A 16,307-nucleotide genomic window follows, 5' to 3' on the forward strand; every position below is an offset into this window, starting at 1 on the left:
CACTGGCAACACACGATGCCGACGGCCGCGTGCGCGCGTTCACCGCGGATGGCCTCCCCTAACTTACAAAGGTGACGTGTTTCTTCCTGAATACAACTCTAAGCGCAGGACTCCCGGGAGGAAGCCCAAGCTTCTCAGGTAGGGTTACATCTGTTGAACTGCAAGGAGGCCTGCAAGGAAGCCTCAAGGAGAGCCCTAAGGAGGCCCAGGCGGCTCGCCGGTCGAGGTGTGGCCAGGTGGACACAAGGCCGGCGAGCTCGAGCCGAGCCGAGTTGCGAACTCACTCATCATCTGCTCTCCTACGCGCGCTCCTGCTTCACACGACCCCATCCTCACAGCGCCGCCCCGCGTCCCGTCATGATGTCTCATAACCCCTCTCCTCGAACGTCGTGCGAAAAATTGAGCGCTCGCGACGGGTTTCGTCCCAAAACGGGCGACCCGGCGCCCGGGCGGCGGGCGAGTCAAACGGCTCCGCTACGTCTTCGAGTCCTCGGTGCACGCCGAGCGCATCCAAGCCCGGCCTCCCACCTCGCGGCCCGCCGGCGGCGTGGTCCGCGGCGGGTACCCGGAGCGTGGCGCCGTCGATGGCGGCCTCCGGGTCCAAGGGGCCGAACGCGCCGGCTCCCGGCCGTCGGCGGACGTGCCTGGAAGGTCTTCACCCCCTGATTCGCGCGCCTCGTCCGTCGATCGTCGCCGCGGAACCGCGTCGATTCCCCCGCAGGCACGATAAAGATTCAACCATGCACGTCATCGTCCGCGTGCTCTTGCTGGCGCTCGCCCTCGGCACCGCGGCGAAAGGAAACAAAGACAATCCTGGAGGATATGTCGTGGAACTCCACGGACAACCGAAAAGTGGCACTACTTGGTTGGAAGTAATCACCGATGACATCGTTACGGCCGGCGGCGGCAAAAAAGAAAACTCGCGGAGAGCAGATTATGGGGATGAATTGATTGGACCCATTGGTAAGCATTCAATGCCGGGCGCCAAAGGTGTGGCGAATGAGGTTCATGTCGACATAAAATCAAGTTATGAAGCGTTCTTGAAACATTGCGTCGAGCACGGCATCAAGATTTGGTCCGAGGCCTGCGTGCTGCCCGAGTACCTCGGGCCGCTCCCGAACAACACGCGCTACGTGCTCATCCTGCGGGACCCGCGCGCCGTTGTCGTCAGCTGGGCTCATTACAAAAACAAAGGACTCGTAAAAGGGAAAGTCTCCGAGGCTACGTCACTAAAACGGTGCCGCAGGTCGCCGCGGTCACGTCGGTCCGCTACTACTGGCACGACGAGTTGCTCCGGCGGACGCACCCGAGCCTGATTCTGTTCTACGAGGATCTCGTCGCAAACCCCGTCGACGAGTACTACCGGCTCGCGTCGTTCCTCGACGTCAACCTCGAGCCCGACGTCATGTTCGGCGTCGTCGACCAGACGTCGGCCGCGTCCATGAGGAAGGACGAGAAGCACAACCTGCTCCCGGGCCCGAACAGAGCCAACTCGGACAGAGCGAAGGTGCGGTCCGCGACGCCCGACGCGTTCCGCGAGGAACTTTCGGCCCGAGCCTGGGCCAACGTGACGGCGGCGATGGCGCCGCTCCTCCACCCGGCGCTGCGGATGAAGTGGCTCTACAACGACCTCGATGTGAAGTTCCTGGGGCTCAAGGAGCACCAACGACGCCACTAGGACGCCGGCCGCTGCCTCCCCTTCGACGACGCGTTCGACGCGGCGCCCCCCGCGCGGTCGCTCCGCGTCGAGCTCGGCCACATGTGTTACCGTAACAACTTTGCCGCTCCAGAGGCGAGTTGGTCGAGTTTGACTTTGCCGGTGATTCGCCGCCGGCGAGTTTGCCGGCGCGCCGGTTTTCCGGCGGCCGAGGCCGCCCCGGCGTCCGGCGTACGACGCGGCGCGCGGTCAGCGCGGAAACTACTGGAATGAGCGCTGCTTCATTGGCCTGGATACTACGGCGCTTCGCCGTTCCTTCTTGCAGACGGCTGGTTTGTATTGGGGGCGTAGGCCCCCGAGCGCGGCGCGCGACGACGGCTCCTCACGCGGGCGCCCGCCGGAGCCAGGAGTCGAAGAGGTAGAGGAGCTCCCGGGGCTTGTAGCGCGGGGCCATGTGGCCCGCGTCGCGGACCGTCGCGAACGTGAAGTTCGGGACGTAGCGCGTCGCGTAGCCCGAGACCGGCATGGTGCCCGGCGCCGTCCACGGGTGCCAGGCCTCGACCTCGGGGAGCGCCAGCGACGCGATCCAGCGCTGCGTGCCGACGTGGGGCACGCACGGGTCCGCGTCGCCCGAGTAGTGCATGACGCGGAACGCCGAAACGAGCGTCGACGCGTACTCGTCGAGGAGCGAGTGGCGCGTGAAGTTGTAGTCGAGGCCCGTGGAGAAGTCGAAGCGCTGGCGCGACACGTGGAGCGCGTCCTGCACCGCCGGCAGGTTGAGCCACACGGACGCGGCGTTCTCCTGGCCGCAGGCGTACTCGCCCGCGTCGTTCGCGTAGGCGCTGCCGCGGACGTGCCTCGCCGCGGCCGCGACCGCGGCGGCCGGCGGCGCCGCGGCCGCGCGGCGGCCGCTGTCGGCGCGGAGGAGGTCCGCGCCGCAGCTGTCGTAGAGAAAGTAGCCGCCGCCCATCTCGTAGGTGTCGCCCGCGACGGACATCGCGGGGCGGACGGGGTCCTCGAGCGCGGCGGCGCACGCCGGCGGCGGCGGCGCCTGCGGACCCGGCGGCGCGGCGACGTACCAATCCGCGCACGCGGCGTCGATGGCCCGCTTCGCCGCGTCCGGGATCATGCCGTGGCCGTGGAGGAAGTCCAGCGAGACCTGCGTGCCCGCCCAGCCGCTGTAGGGCGTGCACGTGTAGACGCGGTTCCCGGGGCAGGAGTTGCCGAGCGCGAAGCCCTCGAGCGAGTAGGGCGCCGTCGCCGCGTTCGCCGCCGTCCGCGCGGCGAGGAGTTTCAGCGCGACGGTCGGCACGAGCACGCCCGCGTACGACTCGCCGGCCATGACATAGCGGCGGCCGCGCAGCTCCGGGAAGAGGTCGCCGAAGAAGGCCTCGAGCACGGCGACGTGGAGGTCCGCCTGCGAGTCGTCGTCGTGGCCGCAGGCGCCCGGCGGCTCGCAGGAGGAGAAGCCCGTCGGCGCCGGGTGCTCGAGGAAGAGCAGCGACGCGCCGCCGGTCACGTTCTGCCAGCCGCGCGCGTTGTCGAAGACGCGCGGCGCGCCGGCGCCCGCGGCGAAGGAGTAGTCGTTGAGCGTCAGCGGGCCCATCTCCGTGTACATGCCGATGAGCGAGCTGCCGCCCGGGCCGCCCTGCTGCCACTGCACGAGCGGCGCGTCCTCGTCGGCGTGGAGCGCGAGGTAGTAGTGCGTGTGGACGACGACGCCGGGCCGCCCGGGGTAGGGCGTCGTCACGTAGCCGCTGTAGTGCCTGCCGGGCAGCGGGCGGCCGTAGCCGGGCAAGCTCGGGCCGTCGACCTCGTCCGCGGCGACGGCGGCCGCGGCGCCGTCGAGCGTGCTCGCAAGGAGCAGGAGGGCGAGTTTCATGGGTCTAGCGTTCCTACAACACGACGAACATCGGGCTCTGGCACGAGCCACCCACGGACAAAAGATTCGAACCTCATGGCGAGGTGCACGTGGGTGGGTGGGTCCGGAGGCCTGGTTTGGAAAATCTACAGTGTACTGATGGGTACTTGTAACGCGCGCGCGCGCGCGCGGTCATGACCCGCGGTGCCGCGGCTGACGGTCGCGCGGCGCCTCGGCGACGTGTCTTCACGCCGCTATCGTCGTCTCTGGGCAAGCGCCGCTTCTCGCCGCGGCGAGTCGAGCGGCGCGGGTGCCCGTTCTCATCGCAAAGCGGAGATTGGACCGCGCAGCTCCGCGACACGAGAGAGCGCGCGCGCGGAATCGCGCGCGCGTTGTGGCGATTTTGCGAGCGGCAACTTGAAGGCAACTAACGAAACGGAGGTCCCTGATTGGCCAGGAGGTGGGTGGGTGGGTGCCGGGCCCGCGATCGAAGAATCCGGCATGAGGTACCGCGGGATTTATCCCGGGCGGCTCTTGGCTCTGGCACAAAAAAGCGATTACAATTGTTGAACCTTGTGGCAAGAAAGCTCTGCCCTATGCGCCGAGCCCTCAGCCTCGCCGCGGTGCTCGCGGCGCGGCGCTCGCGGGCGCTGTCGCTGTCGCGCGGACCCGTGACGATCCGCGTCGCCGACGAGGCGCGCATGGAGCAGCTCGGCGCGGCCTTTGGCGCCCACGCGGCGCCGGGCAAGACCATCTGCCTCTCCGGCGACCTCGGCGCGGGCAAGACCGTCTTCTCGCGGGGCTTCGTCCGCGCGGCCGCCGGCGACGCGCGGCTCCGCGTGACGTCGCCGACGTACCTGCTCGACAACGCCTACGACGACCGCGACGGCCTGCCGGAGGGCCTCGTCGTCCGCCACATGGACCTCTACCGCCTCGCCGCCGTCGAGGCGTCCGCGCCGGTCTACATGCTCGACCTGCCGGACGCGCTCGCCACCGCCTGCTGCCTCATCGAGTGGCCCGACCGCCTCGGCGCGCTCCCGGAGCCCCGGCTCGACGTCGTCATCCGCGCGCCCGGCGGCGGCGACCGCGCCGTGACCTTCGACGCGGCGCCGCTCGGCGACGCGCACCCGCCCTGGCTGGCGGCCATCGCGGCCCTCGCCGACGAAGGCCCGGCGTAAGTCGCGCGGCGGGGACTCGCGTGGAGGGGGACCTCGCCCAGAAGGGCGGCGGCGGCGGCGGCGCGGTCCGCGGAGGGAGGCGGGGACTTACGTGGAGGGCTTCCTCAGAAGGGGCGGTGGCGGTGGCGGTGCTTGTGCTTGTGGCGGCCGCCGCCCACGCGGATGTTGTAGACGACCTGGGGCTGGGGCGGCGGCGGGAGCGGCACGGCGAACTGCATGCCCGGGCCGACGCCCTGGGGCACGATGACGCCGACGCGCGCGCCGGACGGCGCCTGGACGACGATCTGCATGCCCGGAAACACGCCCGCGGGGACCTGCACGAGCATGGTCCCCGGCGGCGCGACGGGCGCGACGGGCGTCGCGACGGCGACGGGCCGCGGCGGCGGCACGTAGGGCGGCGGCGGCGGCGGCGCCGGGGGCGGCACGTAGGGCGGCGGCGGCGACGGCGGCGGCGTCGGCGGCTCCGGCGGCGGCGGGTGCGCCTCGGGCTCGTCGGGCTCGTCCGGCGGGATCTCGACGGGCTCGTCCGGGTCCGCGAGCGCGTCGGGCATGGTGACCCAGGCTTGAGCCAGGCGCTTGTAGTTGCCCGAGCACTCGGCCTTCAGATCATCCTTCAAAGGGGTCCCGTACTTGCGCTCGTAGGCGGCGGCGATCTCCCGCACGTCGGCCTTGTCGTGGCCGCCGAGCACGCGGCAGACGACCGCGTCCGACGTGCCCAGGCCCCGGAAGGCGTCCTTCAACCGCTTCGCGTAGTAGTCCGCCGGCGGCAGGAGCAGCGCGCCGAGGCACTTGGCGAGGTTGCCCGACATCTCGCTCTCGATGAGCGACTCGAGCGACTTGCCGTGCTTGTTTTCGTACGCGGTCCGCACGGCGTAGTTCGTCTCCGGCGAGTTCTTCGCCAGCACTTCGATGAACGCCTGCTCGTCCGTGCCCCACCCCGCGGCGCCCGCGGCGAGCTTGTCCGCGAGCGCCTCGGCCTCGGCCTCGTCGGCCTCGCCGAGCTCGTCGCGCTCGCCCTTGAGCAGCTGCAGCGCCAGCGTCTCGTTCGCGCCGTGGAGCTCCGAGGCGACTCGGTCCACCAAGCTCGCGTCGTGGCGGCCCTCCCACTTGGCCTTGGCCGCGCGGACGCGCGCCTGGCTGTTGCCGACGAGGAACTCGACGAGCGCGACGCCGTCCGCGCCGAGGCCGTCCATGGCCGCGTCGAGCTGGCGCACGTCGGCCTCTTCCGGCGACGCGACGAGGTACGTCAGGAGGAGCTTGTACCAGCCCGACGTCTCCTCGCGGATGCGCCCGACCATGGGCTTGTCGCGCTGGTCGTAGTACGCGGCCGCGACGGCCTGGAGGTGGGGCTTGGAGCGCGACGCTAAGAGAGCGATCAGCTTCCCGTCGGACGTGCCGAAGCCGTGGCAGCAGTTGTAGACCTCCTGGGCGTCGATGGACGCCATCATCTGGTTCACGGACGCGTTCTCGACGACGAGCGCGTCCAGGAGCGCCTCCAGGTCGTCGCAGGCCTCGACGTCGCGGGCCGTCGTCGCCTCGAAGGCCTGCGACGGGTCCTCCAGGGCCGAGATCCACGCCAACGACGCCCGCAGGAAGTCGCCGCTGATCTCCGACTTCAGCGCCTCCTTGAGCGTGCGCCCGTATTTCCGCTCGTAGGCCGCGACGACGGCGGGCATCGACGGCCGGCTCGCGTGGTCGAGGCCGCCGAGCAAGCGCACCAATATGGCCTCGTTCGTGCCGAAGCCCTTCATGGCCTTCTCCAGGCGCATGGCGACGAACTCCTCGGGCGTCACCTACCGAGAAGGCGGCGATGAGAGCACCGGTTCCACGGCCCAAAGTCTCTCGAAGGTCGTCGCGGCCGCGGGACGCCGGGCGCCACCAGCAGCGCCGACAGTCCGAGCGCGAACTTCTTGCCGCACTTGGCCTCGAGCGCGCTCTTGAGCGACTTGCCGTGCGCCTTCTCGTAGAGGTCCGCGCAGAGCGCCGCCTCCGCCGGCGGGCAGCCCGCGAGCCAGTTCACGACCTTGTCCTCCTTGAAGTCCTGCATCATGCCCTTGGCGCACTCCTTGTGGAGCTTCTCGACGTGCTGCGCCGCGCGCGCGTCGTCGACGGCCTCGTCCCAGGGCCGCTCGCCCTTGAGGATCTTCAGCAGCAGGATGTTGAGGTGGCGGTACTCGTGGCCGAGCTCCTTCGTCACGTAGTCGAAGAGGGACGCGTCGTTGCGGCCCTCCCAGCAGGCCTTGCCCGCCAGGAGCTGCTCGGGCGTCCGCGTGCAGCAGACCTCGATGAGCGCCTCCTCGTCGCAGCCCAGGCCCTTGCAGGCCTTGTCGATGACGTCGGCGACGTAGACCTCGGGCGCCTACCAAGCGCGTCGGTGACGATCTTTTCAAAGTTTCCCGGTCAAAAGCTCTCGAACATCGTCGTGGCGGCAGACGCGGTCAGGTGCCGACATGGCGTAGGCCATCATGCGGCCGTAGTCGCTCGACGTCTCGCCCTTGACCTCCTTGGCCAGATCCTTGTCGTACTTTTCCCGGTAGGCCGCCGCGGTGCGCGCGAGCGCGGCCTTGGTCCGCGTGCAGAGCGTCGCGACGAGCCGCTTGTCGTCGCAGCCGATGCCCGTGAGCCCGCCCTTCATCGCCTCGTGGCACGCCTCGGCGTCGGCCTCGGCGACGCGCGCCTTGAGCATGCCGTTGATTTTCTGGAGCCGCGCGCAGCACTCCTTGAGCACCGCCGGGTCGTCGAGCTCGCCCCGGGCCTCGACGATGCGGGAAACGGTCGTGTTGGCGAGCCGCGTGTTCTCATCGGCGAGCACGCTCGTCGTCGCGGCGACGACGGCAGCCATTGGATTGAGATTCGCGTGTTCTGCGGCGCTCGATCGTGCGGACTGCACCACGCTCGATTTAAGGTCGACGCCCCCGCCTACGCCTCGACCGCCATCATCGCCTACTCCTCGCCCGCCGCTCGGCGTCGGCGTCGGCGCGCGCGCGCGCCGCGCGGTCGAGGAAGGCGGCGTAGGCGTCGACGGCGTCGCGCTGCTTCTTCGACGGCGCGTCGGCGTCGGCCTGGCAGCCGCAGTCGCCGGCCGGCTCGCCGAGGCCCGCGACGAAGGCGCCGGGCACGAGGGCGAAGGTCGCGGCGCCGTCGTGCGCCGCGATGGACCGGTGCAGCAGCCCGTCGAAGCAGCGGGGCCGCCGCGCCTCCTCGAGGTCGCGCGCGAGGCGCCGGTCGCCGCGGGAGTCGACGGCGTCGACCGCGAGCGCCGCGCCCGGCGCCGCGGAGTCGAGGCCGCCGGCCGGGAAGACGGCCGCGGCGCCGCCGGCGACGGCGCCGCCGGCGAGCCACGCGGCGACGGCCGCGGGGGCCGCGGCGCCGGGCCCGCCGCGCGCGCAGCCGTCCGCGGCGCCCGGCGCCGCGGCGCCGCCGTCGACCGCGGCCCGGAGCGCGCCGAGGCTTTCGAGGGCCGCCGCGTCGTCCACGCGGAACTGGGGCAGGACCAGCGTCGCGCCCGGCGCGGCGCCCGCGGCCGCGGCGGCGACGGCGTCCGCGGCCCCCGCCGAGAGCCGCGCGGCCGCGGGCGCGACGACGTCGCGGCGCGCGGGCGAGTTGTCGAGGCCCACGTTTTTGAGCGCGCGGAGGGCGTCGCCGGAGCCGTCGACGAGCGCGAGGACGAGCGTCGAGAAATCCGCGCGCGGCGCGCAGTGCGCCCACGCGGCCGCGAGCGATCCGACGAGCGCGTCGAACGCGGCGCCGCGCGCGACGGCGGCGGCGAGCACGAGGGGCCCGGTCCAGCCGCAGCCGTTGGCCTCGATTGCTTCCAGCGTGTCCTGGGCGCCGTCGTCGAGGAACGACGCGGCGACGACGAGCGCCGGCCGGTGCTCCGGCGCGCGGTGCGCCGCGAAGGGACCGTCGCCCGCGCGGAGGTCGCCGTCGCCGGGCCCCGCGTAGGCCCAGAGCAGGTCGTCGCGGGCGAAGGCGGGCCGCGCGTCGCCGCAGGCCTTGAACGCGCAGTACTCGAGCGCCCGCGCGGCCGCGAGGCGGTCGTCGACCGCGGCGGCCGCGCCGCCGGGCTCGAGCGGCGGCACGGGGACGACGCCGTACCGCGTCGCCAGCAGCGCGCCCGGGAGCCCGCCGTGGCCGTGGCCGCTGAAGGACTTCCACTTCTTCTTCCACTCCTGGAAGTGGAAGAACGCGGCCGCGGCGAAGCCGCCGTCCTGTCGCGCGTAGGGGTCGCGCGGGAGCGTCGACCGCGCGTAGCGCCCGGCGCCGTCGAGCACGATCGTGTCGAGGGCGCCGTAGTCGCCGCCGGCGAGGCAGTTCTGGTAGGCCGGGTTCACCCAGCTCATGCACCGCTTCGCGGCCGCGTCCAGCTTTTCGACGGGCCGCCACGGCGACCCGCGCGCGGCGGCCGCCGCGCGCGCGGCGACGGCGCCGTCGCGCGGCGCCAGGGGCCGGCACGGCGCGCCGCCCCCGAGGCACCGGCGCACCTGGCCGTCGGCCGTGACCCAGGCCGCGTCGCGGTCGCCCTTCTGCGCCGCGTCCGTGAAGTGCTTGACGACGAACTTCGTCCGCAGCCGCGCCGCGGCGACGGCCGTGCTGTAGCAGCCCTCGCAGGACTCGTAGTGGGCCTTGTCCTCGAGGCGCTTGCGGAGCCGCGGCCCGAGGAAGGTGCAGCGCAGGTACGCGACGTTGACGTCCGCGGCGTTGCGGTGCATCGTCCACTGGCCCCGCGTGTACGCGCGCCACTGGTCGCCGAAGGAGTAGGCGACGACGTCGAAGTCGTCCCACTCGTCGCCGTCGACGAACGCCTCGACGTCGCCCATCAGCACGTCCAAATCGCCGAACGCCCAGTGGCTGTAGGGCTCGAGGTACTCGCGGAAGACGACGCCGATGGCCGGCTTGAACTCGACGAGGTGCCGCGGGTTCCGTTGGAAGGTCCCCGCGATGACCGCCGCGAGCGACCCGGGCTCCAGCTCGGCGTCGTCGGGGAAGGGGTCCCCGAAGGACGCGGCGCCCGCCGGGATCCGCGCGTGGAGCCGCGCGAACCGGTTGACGCCGACGGCCTCGAACCTGACGTTGCCCGGGAGCCAGGGCGGCGCGTCGCCGCGCCCGGCGAGGAAGTCGCGCGCGTCCTTCGGGATCGCCGCCGGGTCGCTCACGAGCACGAGGTAGTCGGCGACGCGCGACGACGCGCGGCAGCTCGAGGCGAAGAGCTTGAAGTAGGACGGCAGCCGCGACCCGACGTAGGGCACGACCATGGCGAGGCGCCGGTCCGCGCGCGGCGGCGGCGGCGGCGCCGCGCGCGGCTCGCGCGCGCCGGCGGCGCCGCGTAGCTGCTTGGGCGCCGCGGCGCCGGAGATGTGGAAGAGGTAGGCCGGCAGCAACGCGCAGACGACGAAGAGCGCCGCGAAGACGCAGACGACGCTCCAGCGCCGCGGCCGGCGGCGGCCGCGCGGCGGCCTCATGGGCGCGTCGGTGCGCTCAAGGCGCCAACACCAAAAAAGCTCGACTCATCGCACAATGCGCGGGCTGTTGCACTGCACTTGCAGGGAGGTTGATGCCAACCGGATCTTGAGGACCCCCCATGGTCCCAGGGCAGCTCGCGGGGCCGACCTCTTACGGGGGCGGGCGGGTGTCGGTCGGGGTGCGGGCCCCCTACTACCAAACCGGGGCGTGTCACTTGGCCCAGTTCTCGAGGAACTTTTCGACCTCGTCCTTCTTGAGCAGCGTGAGCTTGTCGAGGGAGATGGGCTGGGACGTGACGGGGTCGAGGACGTCGAGCTGGCCCTTCTCCGGCGCGCCCTTGGCCTCGTTCTTCATGGCCTGGTCGCGCGCGGCCTTCATCTCGGCCTTGATGTACTTGGCGTACTCGCTGTGGAGCGCGGGCATCTTCGAGTTCGGGCAGACGCACCAGTCGTCCTTCTCCATATGCCTGCCCGTGACGACGCACATGGGGATCTCCTCCTTGGTCGTCGGGCACTCGAGCTCCGTGCGGGGGATCATGACGCCGCTGATGGGGCAGGGCGACAGGAGCTCGGGCTCCTCCTCGAGGTTCGGCCGCCGGATCATCTGCTCGATCTTCCGCTTGAACTTGGGGTCGATCTTCCCGCGGAGCTCGGGCCGCATGAGCTGCGTCGCGTACTCGTGGGCCGACGCCTTGAGCCCCGCGCGCTGGCACTCGATGACCGTCGACGTGAGGATTGGCGCGCCGTGGCTCGGGAACTTGGAGATGGACTTGGCGACGCGGAGGAGCATGCGCGCGGCCGCGTCGTGGTCCCCGGCCTTGATCAGCTTCTTCACGAGGAGGTAGGAGTGGAGCAGGATGAAGGGCTTCCGCAAATTCTGGGGCACGTGGACCTCCTGCGCCTCGAGCTGGATCGTCGTCTCGTAGAGGATCGCGTGCGCGGCCTTGTAGGACCCCAAATCCTGCTCCTGGCGCGCGATGATCACCGCCGTCTTCGCCGCCTGGGGGAAGTTGCCCAGCGCGAGGTAGAGGCGGTAGATGTAGTTCGGGTCCTTGGGCACGCCGTCGGGCTCGCCCATGAGGAAGTCGATGAGCGTGTGCGTGAGCGAGTCGCTCCGCGCCTTGCCGACGATCTCGATGGCGCGGTGCACCTCCTTCTCGCCGCACTGGATGAAGAGCTTGAGGGCCCGCGGGTACTGGCCGCAGAGCGCGTAGAACTGGCCCGCGAGGCCGAGCTCGTGCACGGCCTCGTAGTGCTGCGCGACGCTCAGCGCGTCGTCGGGCGCGATGGCGTCGCCTAAAACCGCCGTGTAGACGTCCATCTGGCTGTGGAGCTTGGACAAATTAAAAGCCTCGTCGCTCCGCTTCGCCATGAGCAGGAACTCGATCGCGCCGCGGAAGTCGCCCTGCTGCTGGCAGAACCGCGCGACGAGCTGGGCGCCGTCGCTGCTCTCCGTCTTGCGCACGATCTCGAAGGCGCGCTCCGGCTGGTTCAGGTTGCCCAGGTAGAGGCGCACGACCGAGTCCATGTCGTGCGCGACCTCGTAGGCCTTGACCGCGTCGCCGAGCTTGCCCGCGGCCTCGCAGGCCTTGGCGTACTGGGCGTGGAGTTTCGGTAAAGCGACCTTGTGCATGATGGCCGCGGCCTGCGTGAAGTTCAGCTTGCGGATGTAGATCGCCGCGGCCTTCTCGAAGTGCTCCGCGAGCTCGAAGAGCGACGCGGCCTCCGAGTGCTGGTTCATGCCCTCGAGGATCGCCGCGCAGTCGCGGCAGAGGCCCTTGTCGGAGGATTCTTTGACGTACTGGATGCCCCGGCGCAGGTCGCCCATGCGCAGCGTGCACCGCGCGACGCCCGCGAGGCACACGGGCCGCGTCGACGCGGACGACGCGGGCAGCGCGCCGCCCGGCGCGGCCGTCGGCGGCGGCCCGTCGCCGAAGCCGTCCTTGGACTCGCCCACGTCCCCCCGGTCGTCGCAGGCGCGCAGCGCCGCCTCGAACATGCGGAGCGCGGTCTCGTACTCGCCCTTGAATTCCAATTGCTGCGCGTACGCGACGGAGATGTAGGGCACCTGGGACGGGTCGAGCGTGTGGGCGAGCTTGAGGGCCTGGTCCCAGTGGAGCAGGTCGCGGCGCATCTCGAGGGCGCAGGACGGCTTCGAACTCGAGAGGAAGAGGTCCTGCGCGGCGTTGTAGTTGCTGAAGAGCAGCAGCACGTGGCCCGCGAGCAGGTTCTTGTCCTCGAGGTGGGCGATGCGCTCGAGGCCCATGACCATGCCCGCGTCGCCGAGCTGGCGGTAGACGCGGATCGCCAGGTCGATGTCCATGATCTCCATGGCCTTGCCGCTGAGCGCGAGCCAGTACGCGCGGTTCTTTAAAGCCAGCGCGGCGTTCCAGGCGTCCTTGAGGCGCAGCAAGGCTAAATTCTGGCAGAAGACGAGCTGGTGCGGCGCGCCGGCCTCCTTGTGCTCGTACTGGGGGCACGTGATGGACGTGATGCTCCCCGTCGCGACCTGGCACGTGATCGTGCCCTCGCGACTGCAGATCGGGTAGAGCCCCTGCTGCACGGGCGTCGCCTTCTGGATCATGGTCACCTCGCCGTCGGCGGAGATGTCCACGGGCCCGAGCTTCGCCGCCATGGGGCCCTTGATCGTCGTGTGCGCGTAGACGTACGTGTGGAGCTCCTTGCCGTCGGCGACGAGGAGCACGTTCCGGTCGCGCGCGTCCCACATGACGCACTGCACCGACGGCGGGAAGGACGGGATGGACGTGAGCTCCGCGGACACGGGGTTGTAGATGAAGCCCTGGTGCTGCGCGTCGACGACGACGACGCGCGTGCCCGCGGCGTTCGGGTGCAAGGACGCGACGGCGTGCGCGTGGCGCAGCTCGACGCCCGGCAGCATGGTCCACTCGTCCGGGTGCACGGCGAAGAACTCGACCGTGCCCGCCTGCGTGCCGTAGATGAGGAAGTCGCGCGTGAGCGCGATGGCCGTCGCGCAGACGAAGTGCTCGTCCTCGCGGACCGGGAACGTCTTCCGCTGCGTGCCCGCGCCGGCCTGGGCCTCGATCTCGTGGAGCGTGACGCGCGTGCCGCTGAGCACGGCCGCGTGCGCGCCGTTCAGGCAGATCTTGTCGACCTTGCCCAGGTACTCCTGCTCGTTGACCTTGGGCCTTTTAGGGTCGACGTACGCGTAGTACATGACGACGTTGTTCATGCCCACGGCGACGTGCGTGGGCCCGACGGCGACGAAGGACGGCTCCAAGCCCACGGGGAAGACGACGGGCCGCGGCTGGTCCGGCGGCGGGCTCGATGCGCCGCCGGGGCCAGTAGCGGCCGGTGGCGGCGGCGCGGCGATGACCGTGATCTCGCGGAGCGACGACAGGTAGGCCACCGTCGTCCCGTGGGCGTTGTGGACGATGGGCATGCGCGCGAGGAAGGCGTGGACGCCGCCGCCCTCCGTCGCCGCCGTCAGGATGTGGCCGTCGGGGCTCCACTCGATCTTCTCGATGGACCCGTCCGTCGCGTCGAGGCCGATGGACTCGCGCTTGAGGTCCTTGAAGTGGGTCATCTCGACGAGCTTGACGCCCGTGTCGCCGGCGACGGCGGCGTACTTCAGCGTCGGCGAGTAGGCGATGTCGTAGAGCGCCTTGTGGTGGAACCGGCCCGAGAAGAGCTCCTCGCCGATCTCCGAGATGTGCGTCGAGATGACCACCAGAAACCCCTCGGAGAAGCCGAGCATCATGAAGCCGTCGCCGAACCACTGGTGGGCGACGATGGACCCGTAGCGCTGCTGGAAGGCGAGCTCGAGGGGGTTGTCCGGGTCGTTGAGGTCGTACAGGAGCAGCGACTGGCCGCCCATGTTGATCGACAGGTGGCTCTCGGGCGTCGCGGCGCCGTCGCGCGCGTTGCCGTTCGTTTTTTGGGTCGCGAAGACCATCTCCCGGGGCGCGTGCTTGAGCTCCGTCTGCTCCATGGTGTCGCCCTGCTCGTTGCTCAGCGTCAGCGTGCAGTCGTCGGAGCCGAGCGCGAGCCGGTTGTCCTTGGACCACGCGCCGCAGGAGATGCGCCGCGGGTGCTTGCCCAGCACGTTGACCTTCTTGCGGCTGTGGCGGTTGTAGACCATGACGTTGCCCTTGGCCGTGCCGATGACGAGCTGGGGGCCGCTCCGGCTCCACTTCATGTAACTCGGGTCCTTGAGCGCCGTATCTAAACGCGTGACCTCGCGGTACTGCATGTCCCAGATGGGGATGAGGCCCTGGCCCTCCTGGAGGATGGCGAGGCAGTCGCCGTCCTTGTCCCACTCGAGGGCCGACACGGGGCTCGTCGTCGTCAGCGAGATCTCGTAGCAGTGCTCGCCGTGGCGGTCCCAGACGTGCACGACGCCCGAGCCGCCGCCCGTCGCGAGGAAGTTGCCCTTGGGCTCCCAGGAGAAGACGGCCGGGGCCTTGGTCTCGCCGCGGCCGTCGCTCGACGTCAGCTTGAAGAGCTGGCGCATGGTCCTCTAGATGGGCGCGGCGCCGGCGCGCCGCGTCCGCCCCTGCGATGCCGCGCCGCCGCGGCCTCGAACGATCCGCGCACCGCTTCGCGCGCGCGTCGCCGTCGACCGGCGCGCCGGCCGAGCCCGTCGGGAGAAATCGACCCGGGTCGCGCCGCCCGCGGTCTACCGCCGCCGCTGCGTGCGGCCCGATGCGCGACGGGCAGCCCGCTTTCAAACCCCACCGGCTGAAGCAAGGGCAAACTATATCTCTACTGGTTGCGTACTTCATTGAGGCCATGGAAGCGGCGGAGAAGCAGCTCCTCGGCGGCGTCTGGCGCGCCGATGGCGGTGTCAAGAACTTGCCTCTGAGGCCTGGCAGGGCGGGCGCTCCCCCGCCGTAGTCTCCCCCCGGGAGGCGGGCGACGTCCCCTGGCGCGCTGTGTCCCTCGCCGACCCCCCACGGGGTGGCCCCCCGGGCCCCCGGGATGACTGAGCGGGGCGCGCTCCCGGCGGGTTCCGCGCCCCTCGTCGCGGGCGCCTACGGCCACGCGTGCGACGTACCCGCCGGCGACGTTCCCCCGGGCCGGCGGCGTGCTGAGCGCCGCGCCGCCGCTCGCGGCGTGCTACTTTTACGCGCCGGCGATGTCCCCGCCGCCGCCGCCGCCGGCCGCGGCGACGCCGCCGGCGGCGGCGCCCAAGGTCCTGACGCCCCTCGCCCCGGGGTCGCCGCCGCCGCCGAGCTTCAAGCCCCCCCCGGCGGCGCCGCCGCCCCTCGCCGCGGCGCCCCGGCCGCCGCCCGCGGTCCGGCCGCCGCCGCCGCCGCCGCCCGCGCCGCCGCCGGAGTCGGGCCCCGGCGCCGTCGAGCGCCTCGAGCGGTCGGCGCGATGCCCCGGCTCTGCTTCGTGGGCCACCAGCCCGACGGCGGCTACGCCATCTCGCGGCGCCGCCCGGGCGACGCGCCCGTGCTCAGCGCCGCGCCCGTGCTCGCGCCGCAGCTCGCGGCCCGGCCGCCGATCCTCGGGCGGCCGACGGTGCTCCTCCGGCCGCTGCCGCCGGGGTCGCCGCCGCCGCCGTCCATGCGCACGCGCCTCACGCAGACGCTCCACAACCACCCGGCGCCGCGGCCGGCCCCGCGGCCGGCGAAGCCGCCGCGCGAGGACGACGCGGCCGCCGCGGCCGCCGCCGCGGCCGCGCCGCGGCCGCCGTCGCCGCGCGCGCCGTCGAGCGCCGCGAGCTCGAGCGTCGCGAGCTCGGCGAACTCGTCGCTCAACATCGACGACTTCGCCGCCGCGCGCGAGGACGCGCGCGCGGCCGCGGCCGCGCCGCCGCCGGACCGGCTCGACGAGGAGCCCGCGTCCTACGAGGACATCTTCGCGGCGCAGTGCGGCCTCGACCCGTCGGCCGTGCCCTTCTCCTGCCCCGTCTGGGCCGCCGCCGCGTCGAAGAAGCGGCCCTGGGGCGCCGGCGCCGCGCACGCCGCGACGGTCACGCCCGAGCACCGCGCGGTCGACGACGACGGCGACGCCGGCGACGAGCTCCTCGCGTCGACCATCATCCTCGACCAGCTCGCCGACGTCCTCCCGCCCCCGGCCTGAAGGGCCGCGCGGACCCGCGAGACGACGAGCCGCCGCGACCGGCCTCCCCCGCTCCCCGCCCCGGGCCGCGTCNCGAGGGG

The 16,307-nt window shown here is 71.6% G+C and overlaps 3 protein-coding genes across 3 annotated transcripts; all 3 read right to left on the minus strand.

Annotated features, from left to right (window-relative positions):
• Positions 1–2,057: 2,057 nt before the first annotated feature.
• AURANDRAFT_2494 (hypothetical protein) lies at positions 2,058–3,455 on the minus strand (the record flags this gene model as incomplete). Its single annotated transcript, XM_009040791.1, has 2 exons — positions 2,058–2,514; positions 2,653–3,455. Coding segments are annotated over 2 exons (1,260 nt in total), but the record flags the coding sequence as incomplete, so codon positions are not given.
• A 1,813-nt stretch (positions 3,456–5,268) lies between these two features.
• Positions 5,269–6,138, minus strand: AURANDRAFT_4341 (hypothetical protein; the record flags this gene model as incomplete). The annotated part of the gene is made up of 1 exon (XM_009040792.1): positions 5,269–6,138. A coding segment is annotated over one exon (870 nt), but the record flags the coding sequence as incomplete, so codon positions are not given.
• A 4,158-nt stretch (positions 6,139–10,296) lies between these two features.
• Positions 10,297–14,650, minus strand: AURANDRAFT_38191 (hypothetical protein; the record flags this gene model as incomplete). The annotated part of the gene is made up of 2 exons (XM_009040895.1): positions 10,297–12,730; positions 12,773–14,650. 2 exons carry the CDS (start codon positions 14,648–14,650, stop codon positions 10,370–10,372), a joined length of 4,239 nt encoding a protein of 1,412 aa, XP_009039143.1.
• Positions 14,651–16,307: the final 1,657 nt, after the last annotated feature.

This window comes from Aureococcus anophagefferens (genome assembly GCF_000186865.1).
Source record: "Aureococcus anophagefferens unplaced genomic scaffold AURANscaffold_17, whole genome shotgun sequence".
In the NCBI taxonomy this organism is placed as follows: domain Eukaryota; class Pelagophyceae; order Pelagomonadales; family Pelagomonadaceae; genus Aureococcus; species Aureococcus anophagefferens.